At 32.4% G+C, this 15477-nt stretch overlaps 1 protein-coding gene across 3 annotated transcripts; it reads right to left on the bottom strand.

Annotated features, from left to right (window-relative positions):
* Positions 1 to 11271: 11271 nt before the first annotated feature.
* Positions 11272 to 13244, bottom strand: LOC149544402 (uncharacterized). 3 transcript variants are annotated; one of them, XM_089798839.1, is made up of 4 exons: positions 12979 to 13244; positions 12701 to 12856; positions 12308 to 12511; positions 11272 to 12130 (listed from the first exon to the last, which is right to left on the bottom strand). In XM_089798839.1, exon 4 carries the CDS (start codon positions 12109 to 12111, stop codon positions 11602 to 11604), a length of 510 nt encoding a protein of 169 aa, XP_089654965.1. In that variant the 5' UTR covers positions 12112 to 12130; positions 12308 to 12511; positions 12701 to 12856; positions 12979 to 13244; the 3' UTR covers positions 11272 to 11601. The 3 variants fall into 3 exon arrangements, with proteins under 3 accessions (XP_089654965.1, XP_089654963.1, XP_089654964.1); XM_089798837.1 differs by having other exon boundaries at positions 12297 to 12511; positions 12979 to 13146; XM_089798838.1 differs by having other exon boundaries at positions 12701 to 13139.
* Positions 13245 to 15477: the final 2233 nt, after the last annotated feature.

The following is a 15477-nucleotide window of genomic DNA, read 5'->3' as shown; positions in this document are numbered from 1 at the left end:
AATTTTTTTTTTACATTGCAAATCTTGATTTTCACAACTTTGAAGGCTTTGTTCAAGATCATATGGACACATATTCAAGTGTTATTTTTTAAAAAAAGTTCATGATTTATTGTCTACTTATCAAATCTGATATTAGTTTGGACTAATATTGAGAGAACATAGTACTTTCAGCATTTGGTCATTTTTTGGCCTACAAAAGCTATTATTTATGATTCATATCTGAGGCTTTTTTATCTTCTCTCCTTTACAGATTCCTACAAGCATATGGGGCTCAATTTTTTGCATTGTGGTGGTTGTTTTGTCATATTGTTTATGTTATAATTTACTTATGTGAACTAGAACTATATTCAGAATCAATTTACCACCTTCTAAAATAATGGCTAAGACCTCTTCTTTTCTAGAACTTCTGACTGCTGATAATTATCACACATGAAAGACCTTGATGACACAACTTCTCTAGTCAAAAGTGTTGTGGTCTTGTTTAGATGCAATGCAACTAGTTTTATAGAGGAATTTTGATGTCATGCAACATAGGAACAAGATAAATGAGGAAATAGGATTGATTTTCTTATAGAACTCCAACAATCTACAATTTCATCTTGATGGGCACAATACCCCTCTAGCTATGTGGACCAAGCTTGAAGGCTTGTTTGGTACAATGAATGAGTTTATGGTACTTTAGATTGAGGTAGATCTTACCTCTCTTGTACTAGACTCTTTTCCCTCCATTGAGGACTTATTGATGAAGTTCAACCAATAGAGATCCTTATTGTAGGGTTGTTAGAAGACCAAGACTAACACTGAGTATATCTACCTTATTTTTTCTATGCTTAGCGGAAACTTTTAGAATTTTTCTTCTACCTTCTATTCCACCAAAGGTGCTTTGGGTAATAGATTTTCCATGTCATCCTTTGAGGTTATTTTTGATCATTTGACTCGAGAGAAAGCTAAGATCTCTCGGTTGGATTCTCTCATAGGCTCTTAGACTCATGCATTGGTAGCTCAGTCATCTTTAGGGACAAAGGAGAAGACTTAGAAATCTCATTCTACAGAGTCTCAAATTGATTCTAGCACTCATAGTTCATCATGGCCACCTCCTCCTAAATGGGGTAAATCAAAGCCAAAAAAACTGAAATGTGCTTATTGTAATAAGTCTAATCATGATGAGTCACGTTGCTATGAGAAGAAGTTATATGGATATGCCAAATAGGTTTTAGATTCAAAAACTCTCCTTCAGAAGAGAAAGATTGATATTAATTCTACTTCTCACATAGTTTCTTCATCATCATCATTTCAATCTAATGGTAAAGATGTAGGAAAGGGTCATGCCCTATGTGAAACTACTATTCCTCATTCTTCTAGATGGTTATTAGATTCAGGTGCTTCACACCATATGTCATCTTCTTAAGATTTATTTTGTTCTTTTGAGGCTTCTCCTAGTCAACACATTTTGATGGGGAACAACATTACTATGTCTATATTTGAGAAAGGTTCTATTAACATTGATGATGGTACATTTCAAGACATACTTTGTGTTCCATGTTTGTCCTCTAACCTTCTCTCTATTTTTTAGGTCACTTGAACTTATTTTTTGTTCTTGAGACCAATGTTATGACTTCTACACCTCCACCTTGTTCAGATTTCATCTCTTTCACAAGAAAAGTTTTCCTTCATCTTTCTATAGTTTTTGTAGTTGTATTGTTGCTCATCTTAAGGGGGTTGTTAGAGAAAAAGGTTAATTTAATTTCATTTATTAAATTACCTTTTTCTCCCTTCTTAAGATTTTACTTTATGTACCTTTTGCATTCTCATTTAATAATTAATTAGTAATTTTTAAATAGAATTTACCTTTTAGGTTACCCTTTTCAGGTTTCGATCTCCTTCTATAACAATAGATCATTTGTAATTATCTCATATCTTTTTCATTTCTGAGACCACTAAAAATGAAAAATACTAGAACATAGAAAATACTTTAAAAATGGATTTCGATATTTTCCCATTTTTTCTTGTGCCAACATTCTCTGCATCTTCCTAGAATATATTTTGATCATTCCTTCCTCATTGAGAGGAAATAGGAAGAATTGCATCCACACTTTGCATTAGATGTGGAAAATGAAGCTAGATTTCTTCACGTGTAAGCCATTTTCCCTATTGAACAAATTGTCCAGCTTTTGCCACATGGTACAAATAGATTTTTTGGTCCCTCAAATTCATCATGAAAACTTCCACAATTTGATCACTTTGTAGTAGATTGATAGCTTTTGGATTAAATTCTGTATGACTAATTTCTTCAGCAACATCTGCAATATCTAGTAAAGGAGGGAAGTATGGCTTTAACAGTTCTACATTGAAGACTGGGTGAATACCCAAAAAATGGAGGCAAGTTCAATTCAAATGCATTATCACCAAATTTCTTTATAATCTTATAAGGACCATAGAAAAGAGGACAAAAATTCCTATCAGGGCCTTGTAGGTGTTCCTTCTAGAAATGCAACCATACCTTATCACCAACCTAAAAAATTATGAGGAGTTCTATGTTTACCATGACTCTGTTTATACTTCTTAGCGGTCTGCTCCAAAATTTCATGAAATTTTTTGCAGTAAATGATGAATTCTATCAATGAACTTCATTGCTTTTTCCTTTTACTTATCCAAGCATGGTACCAAGTCAAGTTGCATTACAGGAATAGAAACATTTATTGGTGCTAAGGGTTGATATCCAAGACAAACTTCAAATGGGCTATGGCAAGTTGAACTATGAATTTCCCTATTGTAGCTATGTTGTACATAGGGAAGGCTCTCATCCCATGTACAAGGATGTTTGGAGTGATATATATGCAATATTTGAATAATCATTCAATTAAAAACTCTATTTGACCATCTTCTTGAGGGTGGAAAGCAGTAGACTTTATTAGTTTTGCATCCATCATTGCCCATAACTAAGACCAAAGTTTACAAAGAAAGTGACTATCCCTATCTAAAATAATACTTTTTGGTAGCCCAAAATGAACCCAAACATGCTCAAAAAAGAGTTTTGTAGTTTCTTTAGAAGAGATTGCCTTTCTACAAGCCACCAAGATTGCCACTTTTGAAAATCTATGATCTACAACATATACACAATCATGCCCATGTTTTTTTGTAGGAAAACCAGACATAAAATCCATTGAAATTGAATGCCAAGGTTTATCTGGAATAGGAAGTGGTAAATATAAACCCAGCTTGCAATTTGTAGGCTTTTCAATGGCACATGCTTGAATGTATTTCATCACATAATTTTTCATTTTTGGCTAGTAAAAATATCTTCGTAGTATAGTACTAGTCTTACCTATTCCAAAATGAACAAAAACCTTATGATTGTGAGTTTCCCATATTAACTTCTTACGTTCTTCCTCAGGAACACATATTTGGCCAAAGTGACAGAGCATTCCATCTTGCAAGTAAAAATCATTCACATGCTTACCGTCCACTAGTTGAGTATAAACATCATAAAGTTCATTATCATGTCCATACAAGTGGGCCCAATTTTTTGTTTTGTGACCACATGATTCTAATACCATACTTATTCCTACAATTGGAGGCCTACTCAAACAATTTGCTACAGGTTATTGATGCTTCCTTTATTATGACAAATGTTGAGATGAAATTGTTGAAGATAAACTGACCATCTTTGATGCCTATTATTCTATAATTTACCTTATGTTTGCAAAAATTGAAGCGGTTTGTTATCTATGTAAATCATAGTCTCCTTTCCCAATATATAATGTTTCCATTGCTTGCAAGCTTGAACAATAGCATATAGTTCTTTGTCATAGGTGGGATATCTATGCATTGTATTAGAAAAAGTCTCACTATGGTAGGCAACTGGATGTCCATGTTGCATGAGGACTGCTCCCAATGCATATTCTGATGCATTGGTTTGTATTTCAAAAGACTATTGTAAATTGGGAAGAGATTAAACTGGTGTAGAACATAACCTTTTTTAACTCTGTGCAAATTGTTGCATCATTTCTTTATGTTGTCTATTTAATGTCTCTTCTACCAATATTTTGAGGGATTCATCCATCCCTTCTGATGATTTTTTTGCCATCTGCAACCATGTACATCTCAAAGGAAGATAATCTAAGAGATCTCTCATGGCCAATCCCAACCTTCAATAAGATGACCACGTACGATGGAAAATAGAGGAGCAAACAAGATCTGATACCACCGATATAAACTATGAATTAAGGTTACAATACCTAGTGTAGAACCTACGATATTATTACTAAAATTGAAAATATTAAAAAATGCAACAATAGATGTTCAGGAAGCCAAAAAGTGATCCATTCATTTTGAAAAATAGAGTTTATACAAGTTTCAAAGATCTCAAGAGTCACCACTATCCCTTGGAAATGAAAAAGAAAAGTACACAAACTAATTAATTACAAAATAAACTCTAACAATTATAAAAACTATATTTAAATTTACATCTACTTGTAGAAGTCATAACTTTCTACTCATAGATCATAATCATGAGCTATTAGAACTTCAGTATAGATATTCTAGAGATCTACTTTTATTGTTTGATGTCTTAAGCATAGTGCTATGACTTCTTGGCCCTACTAAATCCTAAAAATGCCCCGAAGAACATCGAAATGAAAAATACTAGAACATAGAAAATATCAAAAAAATGGATTTCAATATTTTCCAATTTTTTCATGTCCCAACATTCTGTGCATCTCCCTAGACTGTATTCTGATCACATTAATACTCATTTTGCCTCTTTTGAAACCCTTTTTGACCCCCTCTATTCATCCGCTCTAATGAAATTGCTAATATTACTAGGATAGTTGACATTGTTTTAAAAAGGGCATAAAGTATGACCATACGTGAGATAAGCCAAAGCTAATTCCACTATTTATTATTGTTTATGTTTTTTTTTTTTAAAATCCAATTCGTAATTTATTATTTTTAGTGTTATGATATATAATTTATAAATCAATTATTTAACACCTTAGACTCTATGGAGTACTAACATCTAATTGGTTGAATGTGAATAGATTAATCACTAGTTAGGTACACATGATTACAATAGTATAAGCCTATGAAAAATACAATAAGATTTAATTGGATGAACTTTTGATTACATTCACAAGGATCATAAATCCTTACTTTTCCATCCAAAATTATATATAAAATTACTTCCCTATACATAATTATTAAACTAATTTATTTTATATGATCTAAATCTACAAATTAATCTTATTAATATAAAACTTCAATAGACTTTCTATATCATTGTCAACCTTTTTAATCCATTTACTTTTTTGTTTAGATTTGAGGTACTTTTGTTGGCTAGAATATTATCAACTCTCAAATCCCAATGCTCAATTCTTTTACTTCTATGAAATTCCTCTCTTGGTACTCCCTAGCTTCTTATGCATTGCAATATTTCTCTTCTTCATCCTCCATTTTGATGGAAAACAAGAGAATATTAGAAAACTATAAGAGATTAGTATACATATCCGGTACCTAATGATTTATTCAATAGCTTCCAAGAAACTAACATAGACACAAACTACAAAGTCACATAAAATAAAAAAGGGATAGTTTTTTTTCTCATAATTTAAATCTTAGAGGAAAGTGACTACAAATGATAGATTTAAGAAATTTTAGTACCATAACATCATATGATTTAATACTCTAGAAACATGCAATTATAAGAATAATAAATAAGTGAAAAACATAGATAGATGTAACACTTTGGTACCCAATCTCATATAGAGAAACATTCCCTTCCTAAATGATCAATTATTAAAGAGTCACTGTTTATCCCTTGCACTACCCATAACCACAAGATACTACCCATTCAATAGAGATTTTATAGAGTACCAAAGACCCCAAGTTCATTATGCAATTTTCTTAACCTAATAAAGGCCACCCACCTACCTTCACACTTATTGTAAAAGCCTCTCTTTTAAAAAAAAATAGCCTTGATCAGTTTCCAACCTTCACATTCCACTCTTACCTTGATTATTCTATCATTTTTCATTGCAAGTTGCTCCTTAAGAACTTGGTTTTGGATATATGGGTCTTTCAAACTCCAAACCTTATCTCCCACCATCCTAAAACCTCTACAAATACTTCTGTAGTTTTTTGTTAGGTCTTTTTGATTTAGAGAGGAATCATTCTTATTTCTTTTAGTGGGTAGATGTCTCTCAAGTCCTCCCCTTTCTACTTCTACTTTTTTTCCCATGGCCTACTTGGTCATCTCCACAATCTATACTACATTTGATCCTAGCTATAGGCAATTTTTTTGAGACATTAATAATCATTTGGCCTCTTTTGGAACCCTTTTTGATCCCCTCTGTTCATCCACTCCAATGAAATTGCTAATATTACTAGGATAGTTGACATTGTTTTTAAAAAGGGCATAAAGTGTGACTATAGCTAAGATAAGCCAAAGATAATTCTACTATTTATTATTGTTTATGTTTAAAAAAAAACATCAATTAGTAATTTATTATTTTTTGTGTCATCATATATAATTTATAAATCAATTATTTAATACCCTCTAAAATTAATTTAAAGAGTCAACACCTTAGACTCTATGTAGTACTAACATCTAAGTGGTTGAATGTGAATAGATTAAATACTAGTTAGGTACACATGATTACAATAGTATAAGTCTACGAAAAATACAATAAGATTTAATTGGATGAAATTTTGATTACATTCACAAGGATTATAAAGCCTTGCATTTCCATATGAAAATTATATATAAAATTACTTCCCTATACATAATTATTAAACTAATTTATTTTATTTGATCTAAGTCTACAAAGTAATCTTATTAATATAAAACTCCAATAGACTTTCCATATCATTCTCAACCTTCTTAATCCATTCACTTTTTTGTTTAGATTTGAGGTACTTTTGTTGGCTAGAATATTATCAACTCACAAATCCCAATGCTCAAATTTTTTAGTTCTATGAAATTCCTCTCTTGGTACTCCCTAGCTTCTTATCCATTATAATATTTCTTTTCTTCATCCTCCATTTTGATGGGAAAGAAGAGAATATTAGAAAACTATAAGAGATTAGTATACATATCTGGTACCTAATTATTTATTTAATAGCTTCCAAGAAACTAGTATAGACACATACTACTAAGTCACACTAGAAAAAAAAAAGATAGTTTTTTCTCATAGTTAAAATCTTAGAGGAAAGTGATTTCAAATGACAGATTTAAGAAATTTTAGTACCATAACATCATATGATTTGATACTCTAGAAACATGCAATTATAAAAGTAATACACAAGAGAAAAACATAAATATATGTAACACTTAAAAACCTTCCAGGTACAAAAACTACACTCTAAAACATCAAGCCAATGTATTATTAAGAAACAATTGAAACATTTTTAGGCTGTAAGCTTTTATACAGAAATTTTCATCTTTTTCCATCCCAAAAAAAATTTAGTAACCTAACCCTATGAAATGAACTCCTCTATCCTCTTCTATGAACTTCTAAATTATATAATGAGGCCTAACTTATGACATATAACAATGTTCTTTTCATTCAAGCCTTTAATTTAGTTGACATTTGATTCAATGAACCAAATCCTTTATGACATGATTAATAGTTAAATAAAGAAATGCTTTGTACTCACCATCCCCAATACAAATCAATAGAATGTGAAATAATTGATATTTTACAATTAAAATAAAAATTATGCAAATATTGCTAAAATTTCTTAGATGTCTATTTTATTAATTAAATTATTTAAATAAATTAAATATATCTAATTCATCAATAATCTTAAATGAAAATACACCCCCCAAAGGGAATGCAGGAGTGGATAAATAATATTCTCTTCATGTCATCAAATAGGGAATTCTTCAAATTAATATTTCATCCTTGTATAACCATTTTTTTGGGTTCTTCATTTCTAGATGTTTTGTTAAATGTTTCTATTTTATCACTAAATTAAGAATAGAAAATATTGGGCTATAAAACCATCCCTGCCTTAGCAAATGCATTATCTAATACAATGATATAAAACTTTACAATCAAATCAAAGAAATGAAGAAATTCACATCAATATGGTTCATAATCTAGCTTCTATTGTTCAAATCGTTGAGATGATGTATGTTCCCACTTTCAAATTTTAGAATGAAGAAGAGGATTACCTAGCACTTTCTTGAAATGCCCTGAATGCACCTTAAGAGGATGACTATGGATAGCTTGTGTGAATGTGGTATATTGTGTATATAGAATCATGGATGCCAAAATGAATAGTGAAATCCTCCTTTTATAGTGATTTTAGAGAAAAGCCTTGAGAAGGGTCAACTCAAGAAGATAGAAAAAGAAATATTTAAAATTCATCACCAAATATTTTTTATAAAATAACCTTTGGTAAGGGATGGCCTCATTCCTAACTTGGAAGTGACACGGCCTAGAAATTAGCTCTAAACCCAAGAAATTTTGTAATATTAGGAAAAGGTTATGATATATATATCAAAATAACTTAGAAATGCATTACAGTAATTCTTTATGTGATCGGAGAAATAATTAGGAGGCCAAGAATAGAAATTGGTGTCACTGTAGAGTTTTAAGAAAGGTTGCAAGAAGAAAGGGCCTTCATATAAGGAGGTCCTAATATACCAGACCACTTTAAGGAGAGTTAAAATATCTTAAATTAAACTTCTTCTATTTTAAGGTGGTACAAGAGGAAACTAAATTACTTTAGGAAAATGGTGATGAAGGGATGGAGTTAGAAAAAGACTCAAGTTCCAAACTCAATCTATAATGAGATATTTAAATTTCCTTTTATCAAGGTAACTCTAACTTCAAATCCCCCTATGATGAGATTTTTTTTAAATGACTCTTTAAAAAGTGTCACTCCGGTCCATCATGATTGCAAGAAAAATTAGAAAAGAAAACAAATAGAAAATCAAGAAAAAAAAAAACAAAAAAAAGAACCCAAAGAAGTGCAATATGTCAACTCCTACAAACATCACCAAACCAAAAACACCAAAGAGTTAAATCCTACTTCACATTTTTTGGAGGATGAACAAATAAGGCATGTATTCCTAGAGGTAACCCAATGAAGACTTCAGAAAGATCCTTGTGTAGTTACAATAACAAAGGTTAAACAAGAATTGACATTGCTTACCAAAAACATGATCAAGATATGAGGAATTCAATTTTTTCTAATAATAAGATATACAGGAGATTAAAAAAGATTTTTAAAAAGGATAAGGAACAATTGAATTATGGTTGGACTACTTTCAGATAATATAAGGAAAATGTTGGCTCTCTTATCTTCCCAAATAGAAGGAACATTTGATACCGAATTGGATTTTATTGTGGATTAAAATATGATATTATTATAATGCCTACAAAAATGAAATTACCCTAATAATGTGACTAGGGAGTGAATCAAGGATTTAAAGGTATATATTGTTTACCTTTTATCACCAAGTTAAAAAAATTTAATCATGCATTTTTCGTGGCCTGAAACACTGTGACATCTGATGTTAGAGTACAACGGATAGAAGAAAGTAACAATAATTAAAAATAAAATATTAAAAAGAGGTAATGAACATTAATTTTGAAACTATGCTAAACTTGGATTTGATACAATCGCTCAAATAACCTCTTCATAAGTGGATGTTTAATATGGGCTATATGTTTGAGTGTATTTCCAAAAGTTTGAAGAATTTGAAAAGGATTTTGGAAGAAGATATATAAAATATTGATCACATTTCTAAAAACATACTTCAAAGACTCTGACTCTAAACTTCAGAGAAAATAAGATTCTCAAATGCTTACTATTGATGAAGAAGACAAATTATGAACAAAGTATCAATAATATTATCAATCCATATGTGTATAAAAAGGAAAAGTAGAGGAAGATAACCAAAATAGATACAACATTCATGTAGTACAAGAACCATTACTTATATTTTAATGCTAAGGAAAAGGATATAAGGAAACAAATAACTTTCTAGGAAATAGGAAATGAAAATGTAAACATCCTAAGCTCAATGGTATCTCAAAAGTGGTCATAGCCCTAAAAGTGAACAAGGAAATTCAAGTGACTCGAGAGATACTTGCAAAAAAAGATAAAAGAACAGAGGACCCATGACATATGGGTTCAAGAAACTAATTTTCGTTTCAGTTTGACATTATTTTGGTAATTCTAAAATAATTTCTTGTATATTATATTTTAAAAGATTTTTTTGGATAGTTTCTTTGTAAGTGACCCAAGGATATGCAAAAGGAATATCTATTCTAATTTGAATCCCTACACAAAGGATCAACATTTTTTTGTTCTAATTCCCCCCCTTTCTTTGACAAGTGAGTGTGACCTAAACTAGAGCTATTTTGATTTTGGTCGTTTAGATTTAATTTTATGTTTTAAATGGGGAGGAAAAGAAAGAATGGAGTACATGGATCATGAATATAGTTTATCAAGGGGTTACTAATTTGAAGATGTTCTTTGTGACATTATTGCATTTGCCTCTTTTTATTTCATCTTGATGATAGATCTCTATTTTCATAATGTGTGTGTACATGTGACTCTCATCTTTGTGTGACGATAACTGTATATAAAATTTGTCTTGCTTTTGTGAAAAATTTAAGTCTTGTGTGTTGTTTGTGAATACCTCATATTGATAGGTATTCATTAGATTCTTTCTCTACTCGTTGGTTAAAACCATATCCCATTGAACATATTAAGATTATAAAAAAGGGATTAACCAAGGAGCCAATCTATTGACCAATAGTTATTAAAAATATTTTTAAAACATGTTTTAAATTTAATCCCTCACATGCAATTCCCAAACTCTTATCCAAACATTATGATTTAACAGCACTATACATAATAATCAATGAACAAACTTTTTATGAACAACTTTACCAATTTATCCCTCATTGAGTTGATGTCACTATAATTAAAATCCAACTGATGTGATTTGAAAACTCTACATGATAATACATATAAAAAGAAAGGAATGAATTTTGGATATTTTTAGCCTCACTAAATAAAGGTTGGCTTCAATGTAATAACATCTATTCAATTTCTTGATTCTATTGTTCACCTTATATGATTTTAATTTTCATGCTTGTATTAATAAATATTACATCCATAATTCATACATTAATTTTGAACTTCCAAAAGATATTTTACAATCAACCTTATCCTCAAACGTAATCTCTTGCACTTAATTTTGAAACAATTTTGAAACACTTTATCCACATAATATGATTGAACACCACCATATAAAAGTCCAAGTAACAATCAATTAACAGTTTTTTATCTTCTTTTTTTAAGGTCACTGAGTAAAGATTCCTTTCAATCTAATCTGACCGGAATGATTTGACAAGTCATATGATTCGATGCATAGATAATAATAATGCAGATGGAAATCAACGAACAAACTTTTTAACAGCCCCGTATTATAATCCACATAAAAACTTTAATCTCGCCTGTTCCATGTCTTAGTTTTAGTACGCAGTACGCACACAAGATTATTATACGTTCGTTGTAGAAATCTAAGCCCCTTCCACTTTCTTACATTACGTAGGCGCATTATGATATGGGCATCGAAGATTACTTTTGTTTGACAAAGATGGCAACATCACAGTCCGTAGCAAAGAGACGAGACACTGCAAACTTGTCATCAGCCCCTTCCAAAACAGCGCCCACCTCAACGGGGCTCTCAAAGCCAGCTGAGTACGTCTGCCCCAGAACCCCGGTCACATGAGGGCTGAGCTTCGAGAAGTTAAAACTGAGCTGCAAGTGCGCAAAGCACTCCTCTTCAGTGATGTCGAAGCCATGAACCCTTGACTCCTCCGCCGTAACGGGAACAACCCAGGCCGTTAGACTGAGCAGGTCAGCCACTAGCAGTTTTACAGCATTGACATTGAGGACACGCGTGATCTTGAACTTGACCGGGCTCAGTCGGTCCTCCCAAAGTGCGCCTTTGCGGGGAGGGAGGAGGGCGCTTCGTCCATCCACAACGAGACTCAGCTGCTCCACGCCATCTTCCACCGACCGACTTTCTTGGCCCCCACGAAGATCCCGTGGGATCCCAAGCGCATGCCGATCGACTTCACCCATGTCAAGTCGTGCTCCTGCTCTGAAACAAGTATAAAATTGTACTAGCGATAAGTTGTGTATTGATTCAACAGATAACGTTGACATGAGAATACTAATCAACTAAACGTATTCAACAATTTACAAATAAGATTCTAGAATGTAAAACATGCATCAATAAATTTAACTCGAAAATGGAGCAGACAAACTGAAAAATTACTAAATATCCCAATAAGCTGATCTTGCTCTTGGGTTGCGCTCTTGCCCATGAAGTGAGCGTTGATGTGCAGATCCGGGTCGGAGACAAGGCAGTAGTCGCGGTCCATTTTGCCGTGGAAATAGAAGACACTCCCATCACCGCCTACGAACCGCGGGTCGTGGCACACCGCACCAGGCTTCTCACACGCCGCGGACAAATTAGATGCTGCACAGTACACAACACTACATCACAGATCGATACAAGAAAGGAACCCTGATACAATATTTAGACTTATAGAATATAGGAAGGGGTTAAACCTTGTTTGCCACAAATCTCAAAGGAGAAGAAACACCTTTTCAAGGAAACAATCTGTCTAATTGATCTATTGTAAACATTATCGATTTTGCGACTTACCAGAGTAGTCCTTGTAGCATCTCGCCTTGCAGCGCCTGCAATTGACGTAGCATCTCTCGGGACAGCCCGACGGACAGGGTTTTTGAAGTCCATAGCAGCTTTTGTACTTACGTTTTGGACAGCTGGCAAAACATCCCCTGGCTTGGGCAGCAACCGCTGCACAGACCATGATAAACAGTACCAATTTTATGGACGCCATTGTCTGAGATTTTTAGTCGCTACAATACGCTGCAACTGGATTTTATAAAAACTTAGTTCTGTAAGGTAAGAGGATATACCTAGTAGGTTCCAGTCTCTCAAACAGTTGCACAAAACGTCTAGATCTTTCAGTTACTTGAATATAACTTTGAGGACTCAATTCCCCTTGTTCTTGAGCCTAGTTCATAGTTATCGATCAATTTCCATTAAAGATTCTATGATTCTTACAAGTCCAAGGATGGTGGGACACTAGACACTATGACCTATCGAGTAAGTTGTACAATGATAAAGACCAGTAGAAAATAATTAGACAGAAACAACTTTTTTTTTACGTCTATGTTTCTGCATCTTAGAAAGCCTTCGGGGAATCAGCCTCCTTTGTTCTTAAGCGTAGTTCATAGTTATCCATCAATTTGCAATAGGAATTCTGTGATTCTTACCACAAGTCGAAGAATGGTGGGACACAAGACATGCACTGTAATCTATCGAATAAATTAGTACAATGATAAAGCCAAGTTGATAGCAGAAAGCAATTAGACAGAATCAGTTTTTGTCTTAGATAACAGTGTAGTGATGGTCACAGTGATTCATTAATTGATGGGGCAGTTTTCTCTATTGTTTCATTAATGTCTGAGATAATACTGTGTGGTTTATTAATTGATGGGGCAGTTCTCTGTATTGTTTGATTTATTCATTGACGAATGTAACCTATAATGATGTGTTATTATTGTATGCATAATTTTTTAGATGGGTTTGTTTGGTTGGGACATAGGAATGGAGAATAGGGATGTATTATTGGGAATAGGAATGGCTTTTCAAATAACACCTATTTTTTTGAATGGGTATAAGTTCATTTTAGAGGCAAAATGGGAATATGTATTTATATTCCCTATTCCAAGTGAAGAACCAAATGGAACATAAAAAATGTGTTTACATAAAGGGAGTAAAGGGTAAGTTTGCCCACAGAAAGTTTTTTCATTGATTTCGATCTGCATTATTATTATCTATGCATTGAATCATACAGGTTGTCAAATCATTTGGGTCGGATTAGATTTAAAGGAATCTTTACTCAATGAGGGAAAAAGGGATCAGCTCTCCCACCAAAAAAAAAGCAATCAATACTATTAATTGATTGTTATTTGTACTTTTATATGGTGGTGTTGAATCATATTATGTAGATAAAGAGTTTCAAAATTGAGTGCAAGAAATTACATTCCGAAGATAATGTTGATTGTAAAATATCTTTTGGAAGTTCACACTAGTACATTTGGGGTAAGTTTTTTAAGGCAAGCTAATTTGGCTTGTCAAATTTTTTTATTTTTTTTTAATTTGATCCCAATAACATTTAACGTTCAACGACAGATAAGTTTGGCATCAAACTTTCAATGTTGTCAGGGATATAAAAAAAAAAAACAAAAGCAAAACTTCATGTCATATCATGTGGCAAAGTGCAGGCAGGAGGCTTTAGGTGTGACCAATTAAGTGATTTTTAGCACCATCAAGGTAAGGTTGATGGATTCATTTTGATTATCCGTGTCCTCTTCTATTTGGAACTTGATTTCAAGGTAAGGTCTTCTCCTCTTTTGTTTGCTTGCTTAATTTCAATGTAAGGGTTGAAGGTATTCTTCATTTTCATTCTAAGGGTTCAAGGTAATTTTTGTTTGTATAATTTCAGGGCAAGGATTCAAGGTAACTTTTACTTTGGTCATCGATTATTGCAATTCAGACATTGTTTATATTGCCCAATTTCTCGAATGGATTCTGTAAAGACGTAACCGTCTAAGATTTAGTGAACCAAAAAAGTGCTCTTGACTTTGATAATAAAATGGGTTTTATTTGCGACTTTGTTTTGCATCTTCATTATATCCAAAAGTTTTTATTGATTGAACCTATTAGACTATAGAGATTGGTTCTAATTTGGATGCTTCCTTGGTTATGCATTGAACCACAGGAGTACCATCATCCTCTTTATCCTTTGCATATTTATCATTTCTTCATTTCCAATATTGGCTTGGTCTATCTCCATTCTTCTGTCTATTTCAATTTGTTTATTGTGTTTTCATCTTCCATTAATGAGCATTCTTCATGATAAATATTTGTATTGGGAATCACAGAGATGGATATTTTTTTTAGATAATGATTTATTTCAAAATCTTTAGGGATTTTTATTATTTAGGAATTTGTAATGGATATATTTGAAGCTCTCTTTCTCACATTAATAGAGGAAGAAAATCATGCTGTTATGGGTTTTGATGTTGACGTGACCATTAGTTGAAAGAACTTTTAGCTCTAAAACTCATTAATTTCATCCATTTCCTCCATAAGATGCATATCTGATCATTTGCTTGAATCAAGTTTGAAAGTCCTCTTCGCATTCTTCTATAGCATCAAGCTAGATTTACTGTTATGAGCTATAATCATTGGGAGAAATCTAATCTTAATTTCTACCAATTCTGACTCCAAATTTTGCATTTTTGCATTAGAATAATTGCACACTATTTCATATGTCATTCTAGCCTAAGCCCCAATCCATCCTCCTTGTGACTTGAGATTTCGTGTATTTTCAATAGAAGAACCAG

Source organism: Cupressus sempervirens, chromosome 8 (genome assembly GCF_028749045.1).
Source record: "Cupressus sempervirens isolate cs-2001-9-10 chromosome 8, ASM2874904v1, whole genome shotgun sequence".
NCBI lineage: Eukaryota > Viridiplantae > Streptophyta > Pinopsida > Cupressales > Cupressaceae > Cupressus > Cupressus sempervirens.
The sequence above is the reverse complement of the archived record's forward strand: the minus strand, read 5'-3'. Positions and strand labels throughout refer to the sequence as shown.